Source organism: Argiope bruennichi, chromosome 6 (assembly GCF_947563725.1).
Source record: "Argiope bruennichi chromosome 6, qqArgBrue1.1, whole genome shotgun sequence".
In the NCBI taxonomy this organism is placed as follows: domain Eukaryota; kingdom Metazoa; phylum Arthropoda; class Arachnida; order Araneae; family Araneidae; genus Argiope; species Argiope bruennichi.
This window is the reverse complement of record NC_079156.1, coordinates 64,331,952-64,352,292: the sequence shown is the minus strand read 5'-3', so window position 1 is coordinate 64,352,292 and position 20,341 is coordinate 64,331,952. Positions and strand designations below refer to the sequence as shown.

At 27.7% G+C, this 20,341-nt stretch overlaps 1 protein-coding gene across 2 annotated transcripts; it reads right to left on the bottom strand.

Moving 5' to 3' along the window:
* Positions 1-208: 208 nt before the first annotated feature.
* On the bottom strand, positions 209-16,460 carry LOC129971089 (uncharacterized). Of its 2 annotated transcripts, none has more exons than XM_056084565.1 (6): positions 16,302-16,460; positions 13,693-13,743; positions 11,398-11,463; positions 10,141-10,255; positions 6,468-6,538; positions 209-1,073 (listed from the first exon to the last, which is right to left on the bottom strand). In XM_056084565.1, exons 2-6 carry the CDS (start codon positions 13,741-13,743, stop codon positions 945-947), a joined length of 432 nt encoding a protein of 143 aa, XP_055940540.1. In that variant the 5' UTR covers positions 16,302-16,460; the 3' UTR covers positions 209-944. The 2 variants fall into 2 exon arrangements, with proteins under 2 accessions (XP_055940540.1, XP_055940541.1); XM_056084566.1 differs by lacking the exon at positions 209-1,073 and adding an exon at positions 2,812-3,064 and having other exon boundaries at positions 6,467-6,538.
* Positions 16,461-20,341: the final 3,881 nt, after the last annotated feature.

The following is a 20,341-nucleotide window of genomic DNA, read 5'->3' as shown; positions in this document are numbered from 1 at the left end:
TTAACTATAACTGAGGGGCTATAACAAAGCACACAGCACAATATCCATGTATTCATTTTATATTCCACAATTGGATAATAATTACTCTTTCAAGGTTTAAAACTTTGTCCTAGCTATCTAGAAATAATTGATAAAAACATTCAATTTCACTTCAATTTTTCCAACAGCTACCAAAATTTATCTAACTGGAAAGTGAAAAAAAAAAAAAAAAAAAAAAAAATTGGAATAGTCATATTGCATTTTAAATAAAATGATTAAATAATGATTTATTTCCAAGCCTGTGGTTTTTAATTCAAGTAACTGATTGTAGAGCATGTGCAGAAGAAACACTAAATATGGTATAAAAATTGATGTTGATAACACTGATTGATATGATCACCCTTGTGACAATTTAAATAACAAATTAGCATTATAACTCAGTAACATAGAAAATATGCAGTTCACAAAATGTATAAATAAAAAAATAATTATTTTAGTACTTTTTAGCTATTATTAACAATTAATGAATATATTTCTTGCTTCTGATAGTGTTTCAACAGGGTCAAATTAACAATTTGCATGTTTCAACAGGATTTCTTATTTATCTTTTTTATTTCAGATATTTTATTAACTTTTCAATCTGGATTAAGCATTTCAGTTGAAAGTTGTTTTGCAATTTTAAACTCATGTTCAGTATTTTCTTTAAAAAGTAGAGCCTTCAGCCAGCACTTAAAAAATACAAACTTCTTATTCTTTAATTGCATGTTAATGCCATTAGAGATGGTTTGAGAATATACCAACACTATACATACATTTTATTTACACTTTTTCCCCAAAAAACTGAATAAATCTAAATGAGACATTTTGACTGAAGGTCATGGTTCTTCTAAAGGTGATAAAGAAATTATAAATGGCTGTTCAAACATACATCTTAAATTTTTTGTGTTAAACTCGATTTTAATTTATTATTTTGGTTTTGATTGTCTGGTCTGACTTGATTTTTTAACCTTTGATGTAGCTGGCTGCGCTTTATTTTTAGTTCCAGATCGCTTTTTTCCTTTATGCTCTGGAGGATTCTCAGTTGGTGCAGAGAGCTGAAAAGTAGAGAAGAATTGTTCAGAAAAACCATTTCACTGTAGAAATTTACTAATTATTGACATTTATATAAATAAAGAAATTTTCTTTTATAGCACTTATAACTTTATTATGCTTAGTAGATAAGTAATAAAAAAAAGAGCACAAAGGGCATAACACAAAAAAAGGACATTAATTGAAGAAATATTCAAAAATTGACCAAATATTTCAACTATACTTGGTAAAACAACTTAATTCAGAAAGATAAAAGTGCTCCCACAGAAAACTTGAAATTCAATAGTTCAAATATAAAAGTCTTTGAATAGCAGTAACATATAATATGGATGAAAAAATAAATTTTTTGCTAATAATTCTTTTGAAAAATACAATGCAACTAATCATTTTTTTTTCTTATTTTATATTTTATTTAAAAAAATGAATATGAAGAAATTGATTTGGGAAATCGTATAAATGTAGGAAAGCATATCTGTACAGTACACTCCCGATTATCCGCGGAATTGGGTGGCGCGGCCGCCGCGGATAACAAAAATCGCGGATAATCCGAAAAAAAGCTAAAAACGGGTATAGCAAAAAAGAAAATAGTCATTCCAACTTTGAAAAATCGTTTTATGTACAATAAAACGTAAAATAAACAGCAGGAAAGGTTTAACTAACGCTTAATATTTTAGTATATCACTTAAAACTAACCTGAAATGCATTTTGTTAATGAAACAGAAAAGTGCTTTGTACTTACGAGAGGCGTCAAGGATACACAGAAAAATTAATACATATGTACTGTTTTAATACTGTAATGTATTAAAACAGTACTTATTATGTAATTACAAAAGCATAACTGTAAAACTGCACCTTTTTAAAAAAATCAGTCAAGAAAAAAAAAAAAAAAAACTGTGCGGCAGGCGCGGATAATCGGGGGTCTACTGTATTTCAAAATTGCAAATATATAACATCAAAAAAATGTGTTTCCCTACATTCATGATACCTAAATTTTGAAGAAAAAGTAGTGATAACTACAATTGAGCTATTTATTTTGAAAATGGGGCAAGTCCATTTTTTGTTATTGCGAGATATTTAAAGGTTTGCGTTTCAATAAATTTAAAAATATTGGTAAGTATTAATAGATATATTTTTTTTGTATTTTGTGGTACCAGATAATGTAGGTTTATAATCCAATAGTGTTTACAGTGCTGACTAAAAAAATAAGAGTTCCATTATAACTAAATAAACTTGCCTCACTTTCAAAATTAAAGAATTATTGCAATCATTCATTTAATTGGGAAATAATATTTCGGTTACATCAGCCTTTTTTTATGAATAAAAACAAAATACTATTCAAATTTTTATAAATATTTATTCATTTGATAAAAAGGGAAACAAAACCAAGAATATTCTAGTAGAAAATATAACATAACAACAAACAATTCAGTTTTATTAAGAATTTTAATGAAATTATATATTTCAGTTTATACATAGGTATAATCAATTTGAATTTTATTCAAGATTTAACATTTTAAAAAATTTATGATGAACGGGAGGTATATATGGTAATAAATCCATCATATCCTTGTATTTTTCAGATGTAATAAATCTCCTTTTTTCATACATAAAAGATAATTTTATATTTCTGAAATTACTTGGAACTATTTACCTTCCTCGTTGTGTTGACAAATCGATAATTTTAAATTCAGCATCTCGTTCTATCGAAGTTTATTTTGTATGGTGCATCCCTTGTAAATCTGATCCAGCATATAGTTAATCAATGCACGGTTTCTCCATCGGTATTTTTCTTTCTTTTTAAAACCGCTTTTTCCAGAGGTTGGGTTGAAAATAAATTTCCATGTTTAATTTCATATACTAAAAATTTATTATGTTTTCGACAATTTTTTATTACTTTATAGTAATCCTGGGGAATATACAAGGAACTGGTTTCTGGATTGAATAGTTACTGGATAGTTCCACTCCAAAATCTGGATCGTTCGGTAGAAATGAATGTAATGACAATAAAAATTTATGATCAATGATATTTATTTCGTTGTCACTGGACTGAATAATCGGTGATGGAAGTAAACATTATTAACGACACACAAAATTAAGATAAACTTTTTATTATTTATAAAATACTGTACAACCACCGACTTTCAATATCAAAAATAGATAAACAGAAACACAATAGATTTCAGATATAATGTCAAACTGCCGCATTTGCTTCACCATAGAGCAACTGGAGCTAAATTTTGCTTTAATATATTCAGTCAAGTATAATTTCATTCTAAGATGGACTTGCACCACTTTCAAAACAAACAGATTTTCAATACTGTTAAGAGCTAAAACTTCCATCTCCAAAATACTAGACTAAATATTTTTTTACTGTAAATTTTTTACTCATAAAAAGATCATAACAAGTTTTATCTATAACTGCCATTATCTCCATTTTTTTCAAAAACGGACTTGCCCCACTTTCAAAATAAACGGCTCAATTATTGAACAAACTCCAAGTAATCTGAAATAATACTGTAAAAATACTTAACATTTATAGAAACAATTTCAACTTTCTAGGTACTGTGATATTTCTTAATCCTCCCCCCCCCCATGTAAAGGTTCTTGAATCTACTTTGTTCGGAATTATAATGAAAGCTTCTACAGATAAATGAGATTTATCTGGAGGAATGCAATGTATTTGTAATATTTAACATTTATCCAAAAACCCTATTTTGAAAATTTATATTGAAAGTACCTATAATAAATTTATTATGGTCTTTGGAAAAGAGATGGGAATCAAAAAATTATAGGAGTTACATTACTCTTATCTTCTCTTTTGGATACTAAATGGCGATGTTAGTGTTTGTTTAAGTGTGTGAATGTGATTATTAAAGATTATTATTATTATTATGTTTTCAAAAACATTCATCCTGTTTTTCCTGCATGGATCATAATAATCTACATTCCACCACAAGATAAGGTTTTGTAATACAATACTCAAGTTTTATATGGATATTAAGACAAACAAAAATCACTAATTTATTTCAAAAATGCTTTTTTTATATTTACCCCAGGCATTTAATGCCTAATAAATTCTACAGCAGCACATAAAACAGATAATTTCAGAGTAGTAGAATAAGCCATCATTGTTCAGGTAGAAGTTACTAGACTAAAACTATACTTTTGAGATAATGGCAACTTAAACTCTTGTGTCATTATGGATTTCTAGTTTCTAGATTAGGTTCATTAATGATTTGAGAGTGGGCTTATAACATTAAATAATCAAGTGAAAGTTCTAGTCAAATGCAATAGTTTTTTTTTTTTTTTTTTTTTTTTTTTATGAAGTTTACGACTTTTGCTTGAAAAAGTGTTTACTACTTCTGTGACTTTATTTGAATCAGTGATATTTAATTGAGGGTATTTTTTAATATCTTCATTTTGAATCATAAATGCATGCTATACATAAACAAAATGAGCATAATTTTTTAAAAATTATAACATTGATATTGTAGATTATTACATTACTTAAAAACTGACTTTGATATTTTCCATAAATAAATATTTTAATGACAGTTTTATTACATAACTAAATCTTACGAAACAATTACATCAGATACAGAAATTGATAGATTCCAGTATAGTGGTTGGTTCTTCTTATCCTGGTGGTGCTACTCTTTAAGCCCACTGGCACAATAGGCTGTGCTGCACATAATAGGGCTATTATGCATTAGCCACAATGACTGATATTATGTGCTGATACAGCTCAATCATTCAATTACAGAATGATATACAGACAGATAAGACTTATATAGTAATTATATTTCAGAATGAAATAAGCTTATTTTTCTAAACTTATTTTTTCTGCCTTAATTCCAGATTAATAGAGTTCTTTGACTTGACAAGAATTTATACCAAGATTGAAACTTTTGTGGTATTACACCTTTTTTATTTTACTGGATCAGTTCATTATACTTTTGTTCAAAGACTGGAAAGAGAAAATTATAAGCATTTGGAAATATGTAGGTTTTTAAATCTCCTTGATCATAAACATAGATTTTTGAATAACCTCTGAAAGAACATGCCAGAAAAATATTGATGTAGTGTATTTATTCTTAAGGTGGAAATATTTTACTTTCAGCAATTGCTCTATTATCTCCAGTTTTTTTTTTTTTTTTGCTTATTCTATATAATTAAACAAAAAATATTTTAAAAATAATGTTATTCCTGTCATATACAGTGTAGACTGACACTGTTTTCTGTAATTCAATAGTACTATGCATACTATAAAACTCCTTTACTGAATAGCCACCAATTCCAGTAATTTTTTATGAATCATTTCAATGTGAATTTTTTGAACCACATGCATCAATAAAGTTGCTATATTTTGATTTCAGCTCTGATTATTATCAATTTGTTCCCATTAAAAGAATGTTCATAGTGTGATTTATCAGTCTTTGGTACCGAATGAACTCGGAACATCAATATCCAATCACCAGTCATTATTAAAAAATCACAAACAATATCAAATTGCAGTCTCTATCCTTCCTATTGTATCATTTCAAGAACTACTGAGAATGATAATTATACTATTTTCTGGCAATATTAAGTAATCAATTAAATCCCTCATATGTTAAGCCTGCTGAAAGTCACAAAGTGGATTTGGTGATTTTTACCTGACAAAATGAGTGCCTACAAGATTAAATGAAATGTGGACACCTCTATTCTCAGCAATGATAATTCCATGGAATTAGTTTTTTTTTTTTTTTTAAATCAAACTGTAAACCATTAGTTGGGAATGATGAAGAAGCAAAAATTTCAAAATCAACATTTTCAGAATTAGTGTTTTTTACTTGAACTATGAGAATAAAACCTACATCAAACTTGTAAAATTGTTTTAAGGTAAAATAACTTGTTAGTAAAGGAGGAAAATAAGTTAGTTAGAGAAAATATTCATTACTAAGAAAATATATTATGAAAATAAATTAAGTTTATATAAAGATAAAATATTAAAACAATTGTGTGTTTTGGTAGTTTTAATGAAAATATCACAGTATCAAAACATTAATGATTAAATTGCATCTGTTAGATAATTTATAATGTGTCGACCTGCAATATAAGGATAAGTAAAGAAAATTTAGATTTTATGAGAACAATATCCCATTTCATCCTGTAGTTACATGAGGCAATGAAAGTGGAAACAAATTTCAATTGCGGTTATATTATGAAGATGACACCTCAGCTAGCCCTCCACTCTCTAACCTTTGTTTAATAACTGCTTCAAAGTATATCAAACTCACATATATTATATATGTTATACATTACATTTATCTAATAAATAGTAGTAAGATTATAAATATGGATTTCCCTCACTAGAGTACAAAAATTGTAAATAATGAGGGAAAAAAAAAAAAACTTACATCTTTAACTGCTTCTTCAACTCGGTAAAACTTTTCAGAAATAAGTAATGGATCTAGTTTCCAACAAGTATCTAAAAATATAAAATTTTAAAATAAATCACCCTAATGAAATAATAAAAAGGATTTTAATTAATACAACAACTACCTAAGAAATCCATTTTAGAAATATATATTATATATATATATATATGTTATATATTATAGCATAATTGCATTTAAAGAAAAGCATAAAATTATATTTTTGAAGATGGGTATAAATAAATATACAGATAAATGAATATTATTTCATAATATGGCATCATAATATACATACTTATCTCTACTAATAATACAGATGAATGTATGTGTGTTGGCAACCTATAAGCTAGACAATCTAACCTAAAGCTACTGAACTTGGATCATATATACTTTAGAAGGTATAATATGAATCTAAGTAAATTTTTTAATATCATTTAAAATGGTAGTTAATTGAAAATTAGTAAAATTTTGACATTTTTACACCATAACTTCAGAAAATATTACAGCAGAAAAAAAAAATTTTATGTCATCTTAAAAATTAAATAAATTTTCTTTTGAATTAAACTAATTTAATATTCATGTACATTTTTTTCTGAACTTTGGCAATATATATATATATTGCCTAATTCCCAACAATAGATCAAATTGTTGCCTTGAGATTCAAACCATTTTTACTGTTTTATCAAATTTTAATCACTTGATTTTTGCCCACTGTTTTGTTTAATATCCTTGAAATTTACAAGATGAAAAATAAAGTGAAGTTACATTACCATGATCATTAGAAGAACTGGAATTATACATTTTTAATAGAGCTATGATGTTATTTGACTAGTCTCCATTAGAAAAATTGATGTACATAATAAACAGAACTTAAATTAACAAAACTTTAATATCTGACATTATGCCAGACTCAGAGATATAAAAATTATGCTAGTTAATATCATACATAATCATTATTCTCAGGTAACCAGCTGGTTGCAATAGATGACTAATAATAGGCAAATGAAAAAAGCAAAAAAGAATTTTAAAAAATCTATAATAAGTTAACGATAGTTTAGGTATAATATTTGGCAGCCTGATACTCTTTATATACTTTTTTATAATTTATTTCAGTTTAATTTCTCTTAATTATATTAAGTTCACATTTTGAAGGCTATTTTGTGATGAACTTCATAATTTTGAACTGTGATTGAAATTGAGTGTGGTTTTGAATTGTTTTGTGTGTGGTTTGAATGTGGGCAATATCTGAGGCAGCATATTCCCCTCCAAACTTCTTCAACAGACTAGGAGAAGATCTTTAACCAATAAATTCATATCTAATGTGCACTATTTTCATATACTTTTTGTGGAGTTAAATTTCAAACATGGAAACATTCAAGCCCAAATCGAAACCTTACTACCAGATGACTGCAGCAACTCTGCATTTACTTTATGTTTGAAAAGATGGAATTATGAATTCAATTTATTTTAATGATTATTTTCGAATGTGTTAGAGTTCTGAAAATTTGAACATTATTGCTTTCATCGCATTTTTCTTAAATTTATTTTAAGACATATTTTATAATTTTGAAATATGATCATATGATGAAGCACCTGAATGACAGTAACCCCTCCCACCCACTTCTTCAATAACTTTATTCTACCCCATCATAAGAGCAATTGATGGTAAACATGTGCTAACTTCACCTACATGTGCTAACTTCACCTAAATATGTTCAATGGAAAAGATCTATAATCCATAGTTCTTCAATCTCAAAGTTGTGCTCTTATCCTCCAGGTCGTCCCACCCTGTTTAAAATTTTTATGCTTATTAAGAAAATAGAAATCAGCAGAGAAATATTATAAGAAATGAGCATCCAATTATTTCCAGAATGATTTGAAAATATTTTACTGTTTATTTTAGTATTTAAGGATTTACTTAATTTGCTTATTTAATATTTATAAAGATAAAATTTTGAAATAATTTTTTTTACAGATTTTCTTATGTACTAGTTTTGAATTATCAAAGGCAGTATGTGATTTTAACATTTTAAAAAAATTATTAGCAGTTAATTTTAGTTAAACTTTCACTCTGCATTAATGATAACTTTGATATATACAGATTTGTGATATACAGATTGAAATTAGTTCTATGCAGTTTACACTACTATTCTTCAGTCCCTTCAAAAAAATAAGAGCAGAATTATATTGTAGTAATGAAATAAAAATAAAAGGCTAATATGTAGAAAATAGATAAAAGTAGAAAATCCCACTTTATAGAACACTAAAAGAGTTGTTTTTAGCTTTTCACTAAACTCTTTTTTCCTGTAAAAAAAAAAATTAAAAAGTTTTTTTAATTATTATTTTTCAGGTTTAATGTAGAAATGAAGTCAGGCTTCACAATCTATAGTAATATTATAGCTTCTAGTTGAAATCTATACAGCTTACATAAAGCAAATCAACAAACGTTTTAACAAGTATTCGATTAAAAAGTTTCAAAGAAGATTCTTCCGAACAACTGCTGTATTTATGTTGTTCATAATTATAATATATTACAAAATCTAATGCTAATAAAAAAATTATCTTTAAATATAATAATGCCTGAATACCAAATTTAGACAGAAAATGTTTCCTTATCATACAACAAGGTTTATAATTTTCTCTGTTTGGAAGTAAAGGTAGGATATAACCATTGGGAAGAATAACAGAATTATTCCCAGGAAGTTTAATAAAATCAGTTATTAGTGCAAAGGCGCAAAAAGGTACACTTAAAAGTCCTATATTGAAAATCTATTTATTCTCAATTGATATATATATTCAATTTCATGAGAGTTATTTTACCTTAAAAATGTTTTCCTCTATTTATAATCAAACATAATACTGATATTTCATTAGTATTCATGTGTTATAATATATATTTTCATTGCAAACAGAATATCGAACAATTAGTTGAACGTAAACATATCAACAGCCAGCAACATGTGTACTGATGAAGACTAATGGTATATGATTCTCCACATTAGAAAGCCCAGTTTCTTAGTAACAACAGAAAAACGGTGTTAAGGTTAAAAGGTCAGATGAATCAAAGATGAATGATTGTAAATTTTGTAGGTTTATTTATTTATTTATTTTTAGTACAAATCTATGGAGTTGCTCCTATCCTCTGTCTTTGAGTGAAATTGGTTGTAATGTCTTTCTTTATAGTAATCTAAAGAGCGAGTTTCCCACATAAGCTTGAGTACCAACAAATGAATTCGCAGTCTACTTAACAAAATATATTTCTGAGTTTCAAGAGTAATGAGTTTAAGTCATATATATATTTATAAAAGCAATTAGGCAGTAAATGACATTAGGAAACAAAAACACTTTTTAAATTTTTTCCTTACACACAAAAAATAACTCCTTTAAAATAAATTTTAATTGAATTAGATTGAATGTAATAGAAAGAAAATTGTACTAATATGCTTCCGATAGATTTAAATATCACAAGCAAGATTAAATAAATTAATAATTAACCTTATATCCAGAAAAATTAAAAGATTTCAGTTTCACAGTCATTATATAAGAGCTGCACCTTAGATTTTCTTTGTATTTTTAAATTAGATATAAAGACTACAAAAGTTATTGCTGATTAAGGAAACATCGTTAATTGCATATTTCTCAAATTAAAACAAACCTAAATAGTTCAAAAGATCTTCTTCAACTACTTGTTCTCTTCCTGTATGTTGAGCAAAAGCACAAGCCCCATCTATCATTCCTTCTGCCAAGTCCATTTGAAGCTCAAAAAGGACCTGGAAAAAATATTGAGCACTAATGTTAAAAATCAAATAATTATGATAAATAATTTTAAAACTTGACAAAAAATAAATTTATCAAATTAAAAAATTTTGTTGATGTTCAGCATGAATATAAATATATACTTTTTTTAAATTATATAATTTTTTATAAATATATAATTAATTTAATGAATATAAATATATAATTTATTTAAAAATTAATAAATATTAATTGTTTAAATATTATAATTTATAAATATATAATTTCACTAAACTTCATTTTAAAATAACCCATTATAAAAAAATCTAAACATATATATAAATAAATGATTCATCAATTATCTTATTTAATATTAATTGTTCACATAATAAAAGTTTTAAACATTGTAGCATTCTTTAAAAAATTGTGGTATAACTTTTAAAAGTCTTAAAAAATTATAGAATTCTACCACTCTTTTGCTTCATAGACATTAAATGATGCTGTATCATCTTGTTTTTTTGTCAGCATTAAAATGGGCAATTAAAAATAATTTAGAAAGGTATATGTTCTTGTTTTGATTAAGAACAATAATATTTATATAAAATCTAGCCAATGACTTTTAAAATTATGAAATGCATTGATAGATTAGATTTTAACAGTAGTAGAACTACTTGGTAGTAGTATCTAGACTAATTTATTAGATTAGAATCACAGCACTTGATGACCAAAGAAATTTTAAATATATCTAGATGGATTTTTATTTGAAGTGTCACAAAGGTTTGCAGAAACAGTCCTTGTAAATCCTTGTCCTTTACAAATGATTGGCAAACGTTGAATATGGCACTTGAATGTTGAAATTTCGACATATACCAGAAAAAGGACATTTTACCTACTGCAGATTTAATGAGTTTAATGAGTATCAAATTCTTCTACATATCATGGATCATAGTCACAATTAATACACAAACAAAAGTTCTCTAACTGCCCATTATATAGGATACACACTCCAAAGGATGACATTGTCTAAGAGGTATAACGTTATAATAAGAATTAAATTCCTTTTTCCTCATCAGAACGTAACAAAATGTAATAATATATAAAAAATATCTCTAATAGCCTAAAAAAAGTGAAATATTAATAGTACATTATTATTAAATATTGAAATAATAAACATTACCTGAAGAACATCATTATCTGCTTCACAACCTTCTTGGAGGAAAAAATTTTGAATAGGTGTTACTCTCTAAAAGAAAATTAGAATTGACAAAGAAATATTACATTAATATCTCCAATTTAAGATTATGTAGGATGATTGAAAGTGCTATATAGCAGAAATCAAAGAAAAATACTACATTGAAAATTCAGAAACTAATATATTCAAGAAATACTTGTCCAGCTCAGAAATGTCTAAAAATAAGACACCCCATATATTCTTTGCTTTTATTTTAATACTAGCCGCCTTTGGCGATCAGCCGGTTCGCCAATCTTAATGTTCGTTAAAATTTTAATAATTAAATATTTTATGCAATTCCAACTTTAATAGATTCTTCAGCAAAATATTTTAAAACTTCAAATTTTGATAGTCATATAATTCACTCATAATATCATAAAGGCCTTCAGTCATAACGTGATATGTATCTCTCTAATTTTCTGTTACCTCTCGTAGAATTTATGCTTTAAATTAAAGTGTAAATAATTAATCTGCAATTAATATAATAATATTTTTTACTGAAACAAAGCATTTTTTTTAATAATATGATTACTGATAATAGAGTCACTGAGCGTTTAAACTTTATGGGCACTAACGAATATCTTTCTTAATTTATGTAATATCTCAAGAATTTGTCAACAAAATTTTCTCAGATTCATCATGAACAGATCGATTAATTAACAATGTTTAATTTTAAATGCATCAAACACTAAGAAAATAAAATGAATCGTTTAAAATAATCGGTCTAAAACAGGTTTAAAAAAACTACTTAAAAAACGATGTACTTAAAACTATAAGTATATACAAAAAATATATATAACTAACATAAATACATTTTAATTACAAAAGCATGCAACTAACCTAAAAATAATTTAAATCATTGAAAACAGGTTAAAAAAAACTACTTAAAACTATAAGCATATACAAAAAATATATAACTAACATAAATACAATTTACTTACAAAAGCATGCAACTAACCTAAAAATAATTTAAATCATCCGTTGATAGTGGTTGTCATGACAATAATCAGAACAATGCGCATGCGTGAATTTTCTTCCCCAGTTAGATAACGCAAATGCGTGAATTTTTCTACGCAAGTTGAGGTAACGCTATGCAGATTATACATTTTTAATTTCCTTTATTCTGTGTTATTTTAATTCAAAAGTACTTCAGAATGAATCTGAAATATGGATTAATTAACAATGTTTAATTTTAAATGCATCAAACATTAAGAAAATAAACAGAATCGTTTGAAATAATCCGCCGAAAAATGTTAACCCTAGCCTCATTACTGTTGGGAGAAAAAAAACAACTGAAGCCTTACTCATTTGGCGGTGGGGAAAATGGAAGATTATTTTGGCAAAAAAGTTGGCGGTGAGGAAAATGGAAGATTTTTTTGGCGGGAAAGTTAATTTTTAATTAATAATTAAAATTCTAATTAAAATTTCAAAAAAAGGGACCCCAGGTGCACATTCCCGACCTCTAAGGTATACATGTACCAAATTTGGTAGCTGTATGTCAAATGACCAGGCCTGCAGAGCGTCAACACACACACACATTGAGCTTTATTATAAGTATAGATATTACTATATTTATAAAAAAAAATCTCAACATTATGTCGGAATTACATCAAGATGGTAGCAGTACCATCTCTTGGAGAGTTTGAATCCCCAAACTATAATTATCTTAACTGTTTCTACTAAATTAGTCAAATAATAGAATTTCATTCATACATAGAATGTTATAGACTTGCCATAACAATGTTCTGTCAATGTAACAATAGTCTGTTTTAAATTTTTTTAAAGTTATTGTAACAACATATTTCTTCTCAAATTCCATCCAAATCACACAATAGTAGTTTACAAATCATCAGCATGATATATGAACTACTACTGCTATGATAGTAATAGTAATCTCACATTAATAAATATCTAATAAGAAAATAATCTCATGATAATAACTACCTTCACTACTTTATGATAATTTACTAATCTCATGTAAATGATAATGTTCAATAGTATATGACAATTTAATACTAAAATATGAAATCTCTAATAACATTATTTATTGTTAGTAGAGATAGAATAGCATTTATTCACACTAGTGATAGATACTAAATCTATTACGTGTGATATTTCTCGAATAACATTATTTCCTTTTATTACAAAATATAGTCTAGTATCTAAAAAATTAACATGGATAACTACTGATGACATCATTGCAAATGGAATTATACTATATGAAAACAGAAAAATACTTACATGAACAAATTCCATAAAGTTTCTCTTGGTGAAAGTTCTTTCCCCATTCATCTATAATATAATGACAAATAAAATTATTAATGATAGCTTTAAAACCTTTTTTATTTAGTGTATTGAATAACTTTAAACTATAATAAGCAAATCAGTTATCAATAACAAATTAATTTCACAGCAAAAATGCAAATATATCATGTTAAGAAACTAACACTATCTCGCATCAAAAATCAATGTATGTGTGTTTTATTTGTATAAAATAATTAAAGAAACAAGAGTGGTGTTCTTTAATAATTTTTACTCGTGAGTTTAAGTAAATAATTCAATTATCTTTTACCAAGATTTTTTTTGTCAAAGACATGACAAACACAGTATACCAACTATGAAGGCAAAAAGAAGCATTATGATTTTATATAGTTTTAGAAAGGAGTCTACACCTACTGTTATGATTCAACAAACATTAAGTCATTAAAAGCCAGTGAAAGTCAGAAGTTAAAATGAATCTGGATTTTGATTGATTATGAATTTATTTCTAGAATGCAGATAATTAAAAATTATTGTATACATATTTTTTTCTGAAATAAACAATTTGTTAAGATAGTCAATTTTGAAATAACTAGATTTTTTTTTTTTTATTTCAATCCAGGATGCTCAAAATATTATAAAAAAGGGAGAAAGGAAATTATTTTATCAAAGTAGGTATAAATGGAATATACGTAAGTATAGTATTTTAAGCATAGTATTTAAATTTGTTATCAACAATTCAATTCAATTTTGGTCCATATAAAAACAGATAAAATTCCTTCTTGAAACACTGATATTAGAGCAAAAAAAAATCTAGGAGCATTGTCTTTCCATTAATGGCACTCTTTTTGTACTGATACACTAAGTTTCTTTCAGATGCAAACGAACAGTACTGAATAAGCAATTTTTGTGCTATTAATAATTATATTTTAATAACAAAGAGAGGGTATCTAGAAGGAACTTAACTTCTAAATGCATTTCAATAATTACATTCATATATAAAAACATTTACAGCATATCTGTACCAAGAAAGAACACAGTAAATGAATGAATTCTTTATTTGCCAATTCACAACATTCTTTGAACAATGAGCTCAACCAAAGACTATAGCATTAACACCACCAAAACTTTCATTTTTTGTAGGTGATAAGTAATCAGATATGATAATAGAATTGTATTCTTCAGTTAATGTTTGGTGGTTTTCTATTTTTGGTACAAATCGATAGACTTTTGAAAAATATATATATCATATTCTTTCATTTTAATGAAAAATTATCATTCACCTATACTTAAGTTTCAAATGCTCAAAAAGTTTCAGAATTAAAAATGTAATTTACTCATGGAGGATTGAGCAGATAATCATTGTGATCATATGCTATAACATGGAACTTTAATGAATATATTTTTTTAAATGTATCAATGCATAACAAATTTTGAAACTAACATTTTGATAACAAAAAATTCAGCTATAAGCATTATTCAGAGATATTTAATCCCAAGTAAAAAGAAGTATGTGTGTCTGTGTATCTGTTGATATGGATGAAAGATATTCTTTTATAAAAGGTTAATGTTTAGAAGTTACTAAATTAGTATTTAAATTTCTGTGAAATAGTAGAATATTTGCTCAAATATTAACTAAAGAATATAATTAGGCAACCATATTAGGCAATTTACCACCTTTAAATAATTATCTATCAGTTTTGCAATTGTACCAATTCTTCAATTCTACATTAGATGTATTCTTTTTACAAGTAAATAACCCAAAGAAAATGTAAATCTCCTATTAAGGAATATCCCATGAAGTAAGAAATGTATTCATATATATGCATATTATAAATTAAATGTATGAATGCTTAAAATTTAGAAAAAAATATATTTAAAACTATGTTCTTAATGAAATAACTGTTATAGCAAATATTCTGTTGATATGACAGAAACATGATTCCCTTTCAACAATAAAAACATAAATGCAAATATTCAATAGCACAATTTTGTTGGATTTAAGAGATAAAAGGCTTATTTAATTCAATATTCAATGAGTGTCAAGGGAAACCTGGTACTTGATTTTCCTGTTTTATCATTATTTTTTTGCTGAAATTCTATAAGTTTAATAAATAAAAATAAAAAAAATATAGGAAAATATTTGAAAAACTGTATTATGTACAAACATTTTTCATTGTAATTAGTTTAAAACTAGGACTGTTCAAAAATATATCTATACAAAGTTAAATCAATCTATTTAAAATCAAAAACGTAATAAGCAATTTTAAATTAAATATATTATTTAAAACAATTTTAAAAGAATTAAATGATGGAAATAGGATAAAAAAACTATTCTAGGATAGCAATGCAAGAGCTACACACCACAGAGTGAGTCTACTCATGAAATTTAAAATTAGTTATTAATCAATTAAAATTTTAAAAAATCCTTCTGTTAAAGATAAATAAGATAAGTAAACTTAAAATGAGATAATATGGAAAATATATCCAAAATGCTCAAATCTGTAAGGATTTTTCAACTAAAGTTTGAAAATTTAATTACCCCAACTAATCTGGAAAATTTCTACTTTTTCGTCTTTAAAATAACTTACCAGGAAAAAAATTCTGTCCAAATACCAGAAGATTTAAATGCTATATAAAATTTAGTATTTAAAAGTGCATTAGATTCTATTCACTATAAAACTATATATATATAATCTAATATGGCATCTATATCAACATGTTGTATTCATACGATTTTGACATTTGACAATTTCTCTTTATTTGTATTATTATAAAGTATCGTTCATTTCAGACCAGTTCGCATTTCCATGACTTAAAAGTAAACGATAATCCGGATGAGCCTGGCAGGTTTCGGATCCATTAGAACGATTAAGACCAATTAGTCCATCCTCGACTCGTTGGGTTTATGATGGAATGAAATAACAGGAATGTATTTGGAATTTTTTGTGATACCGGTACCGTGGACCAGATTCGGAGTAATATCGTTTATATTAGCGTCTCAATCGCAGCATTCATCTCTATGGGATGGACGAATCCATCGCAAACCGTACTTTTCACAGGTAGGAACGTTTATTTTTTTCCAGACGATCTGTCGACATATTAGCTTAAAACATATTTATCAGTAATCTTTCATCAGTCGGAAGAGGTTGCTTTGCTTTAGGGCAATGGCGGACTTTGACAATATGAGGCCATAAGCACTGATATATTTTGATGTCTTGGAAAAAGATATTGACGACGAGAAAGTAAATGGAACTAAACTCAGTTGAGCTTTTGATTTTTTCTTGATGCTTGTTTTCTAATATCGTATATAATTTGAAGGTAATTCCTGTATGCTATTTAACCCATCTACAACTTTTATTTCTCATCATTTGTACAGGGAATTTTCTTTGTGGTATTCGGTCATCTCAATTCACCACATTGGTGACCTTGGACGATGAACCTTCGTATAGCTGTTGTGGCGCTATCAACCCGCAGCAACCTAAAATCGTCAGACTCACTTGACTCAGCACATCTGCAACCATACACGCTCGCCATAACGCTTGGCGCTACTCAAATGGGTACAGGCGCATTAGACTCAACAGCTAAATATATCACCACTGAACAGCCATATCGTTCGTCTCAACTCCGACTCACTGAAGGGAGAGTCTGTGGTGAAAGCTTATAAGGCAGTTAATAACTACGCTACCCGAGCAATTGCTTTTGTATTATGGTCATGTTACTGGACTGCGAACCACAAGGTCCCAGGTTCTATCCTCGCTCATCGCAATTGCCACAACTTTTTATTGACGCAATATGTGAGCGTGTGTGTAAAACATAATTTTATAAACAGCATTTAAAAGCTAGAATAGTCAAGTTCCTTAGCGATTTCTATTCTTTATAATTTCAAGAAAATATTCCAAATTTTATACACTATCAAGATCTTTTGTCTGGGTAACGCTGGGATCTTTGTACGCTGTAAATTTAAAATAGGTAGTCTGAAAGTAGAAAAGAAAGGATACGAAAATATTTTGAAATTATACAGTTTTAGAAAAGAATTTGCCAGTGCAGCATATTGTGAATGAACGCATTCTTGAGAAAATATGATCCGCACAATTCAGAACTTAAAAGATAACTCAGAACTATTTTTCAGGGAATAGATCAATTTCGAATTGTAGCACACACACACACGTATTCATACATATATATCTGCTGTGTATCTATGTGTGTATATTTTATCTTGGATATATATTTATATGATTGAATAGGTATAAAAAAAGATACAAAACTTGGTTGCCGTTCATTTTCATTTTTGTATTCTAAACTGTTTTATTAAATAATGTAAAAGAGTGAATTGATTTCTTTCGAATTTTTAAATCGGATGGGCACAACAGTGTTCAAGTATTCGAGTTTTATATTAAATGGGAACAAAGTTTTTAAAAGTATACTTAATAAGACATCATTTTTTCTCTTCTTCTTGAATTAAATATTTAAAAAAAAAGAAGTTTACTCAATTTAAGTATCAGGAATGGTCTCCACGCAACTTTCCAGCGCACTCTCCAATAAAGATATCACCTTCCTTCTCCTGTAAAATCGTGGGCATTGGTCAATACCTTCAATGACACAAGTACTCAGATTTTCATTTTCAGACTCCCTTATATGAGTTTTGTGCTTCATACGGTGAAAAAAACCAGGTATGCATTGTGAATGCTCTTTTTTTTTCAACCAATTGAAATCAAAATGCTATTTTAATGTCACGAACACTTATCAAATGTCATTGGTCTAAATCGTTGGGTTTTTTAATTATCGTGTATTCATCGGCAAAAGTACAGATCAACAAGTGAGCTCTTTAACCGATTTAATTCAAAATTCGAAAAGTATATAACGTTAGATGCTACTTTTGTATGCCGATTTTATTAGTTTAGCCATTTACTACTTATAGTGCTCACTTATACTAGATCAACCAAACACACAGTCTTCATGACAATGAATTTCATTCAAAATGTAATAGAAATCTATAAATTTGCTTTAAAGACCACCCAAATATATTTCAATTTGTCTAGTTCAAGTCGTTTTGTGTGCTATTGTGTTCGCAGCTGTGTAACAAGCCTAGGCTTATAGACAGACATAATTTCCAAACTTGTTTTATGGACTTAGGGAAGTCTGAAATGTTGAGATTTCTCAAAATCGCGAGTTGAATTTTTTTGACGAATACAATACTTTCTTTTTGTATTCTTCGTTATACTAGTAAGTAAAAGTAAGGTTGAGTTCATAAATCATTACAATTTTTTATGGATTATAATAAATTTTATTATAAACAGAGGATTATTATGGGAAAATTTTATATTCTTTCTGAACTTCGAAGTGAATTAAACATAGTCAGCTTTTTATGAACCGAATGGCATATTCTGTAATCTAGTATATTTTCTGACAAAGAAATATAATTCCAAATAACAAACAAAATTAAATTAAGGTACAAAAGGACATATTGAATAGCATTACATTTATACTGTTACGAATCTGTGATGCTGCTTCCCAGCATAGTCGGTTCCATCATCAGAAAGACTGTTTTACAGTAATCTGTATTGGACGGAGTCCGGGAGTCGCGTCGGAGGTTCCAGAGCTTGGCGACCATTTGGCGACTTTGGCGCCAAAATAGATTATACCCGAAACATCGAGAATTTTCCCGTTCCGTCCATTAGCAACCGAGATACGCCTCGAACGTTCCTGATTGGTTGAGAGGCTTCTAGCCCCGCCTTCTGAGACCTATAAAAGGAGGCATATGCAACTGCCGGGGGAGTAGTCGGAATCGACGGTAAAGAATGAGTCTTCCAGAGATTAGCAGAGCAGCGACGGAGTCAAGCTAGTGCTGAACTAAGCTGTGCGCTACTGTCTGCAGTAGAGTCTTGTTGTAAGCTGCTGTGTGCACGTCTCGGCTGAAGATAATTGTCTTCTCTATGCTGTAAATAGTTGTCGTCTTTGTGCTGTGCTGTCATGTCTTCGTGTAAATAAACGTCGTTGTTTTTTTTCTACTGCCGCCTGCTGATTGAGCGTTCTCCCCACCATATCACTTCCACTATCCAAACGAACCGGGAAATTACGTAACAATACTTTTGACATGGTAATAAAAGAGAGAAAAAAAAAATGAAAGCAAAATTTTACGAACATAGAAACAGATATTAAAAGGCATCAAAATATCACTTTTCTTGCTTTTAATTGAGAAAACTGTCTAAAACTCTTTGATATCATTTTCAATGAATAACTGAGACAATTGCCTCATACTATTCAGGCAATAATTTTTGACTATTTTAGAAGAGGCCTCTCTCTCAATTTGCATTTCAGATTCGTCATGACTCTCTGTTAGATTGCAATTTGGAGAAAATTAAACAGAAAGCAATCAAAGCATTTTTACTTAAATATTTAATCAACATTTTTAACTTACTAAATTTAGAATGTTTCCATTAATTTAGAGGGGAAAAAATGTAGTAATATTATTCTCATCAACTTAAGTGATCTGACATTATTGAATATGGAAGTATTCACCTTGAGTGACGATGATACTTTTGAGGGGGAAAAATAAAATAAAATCTTTACATCACTAGCAATTTCATTCAAGGAAAAAAGAAAAATCGTTTATAGTATTGTGGCGAAT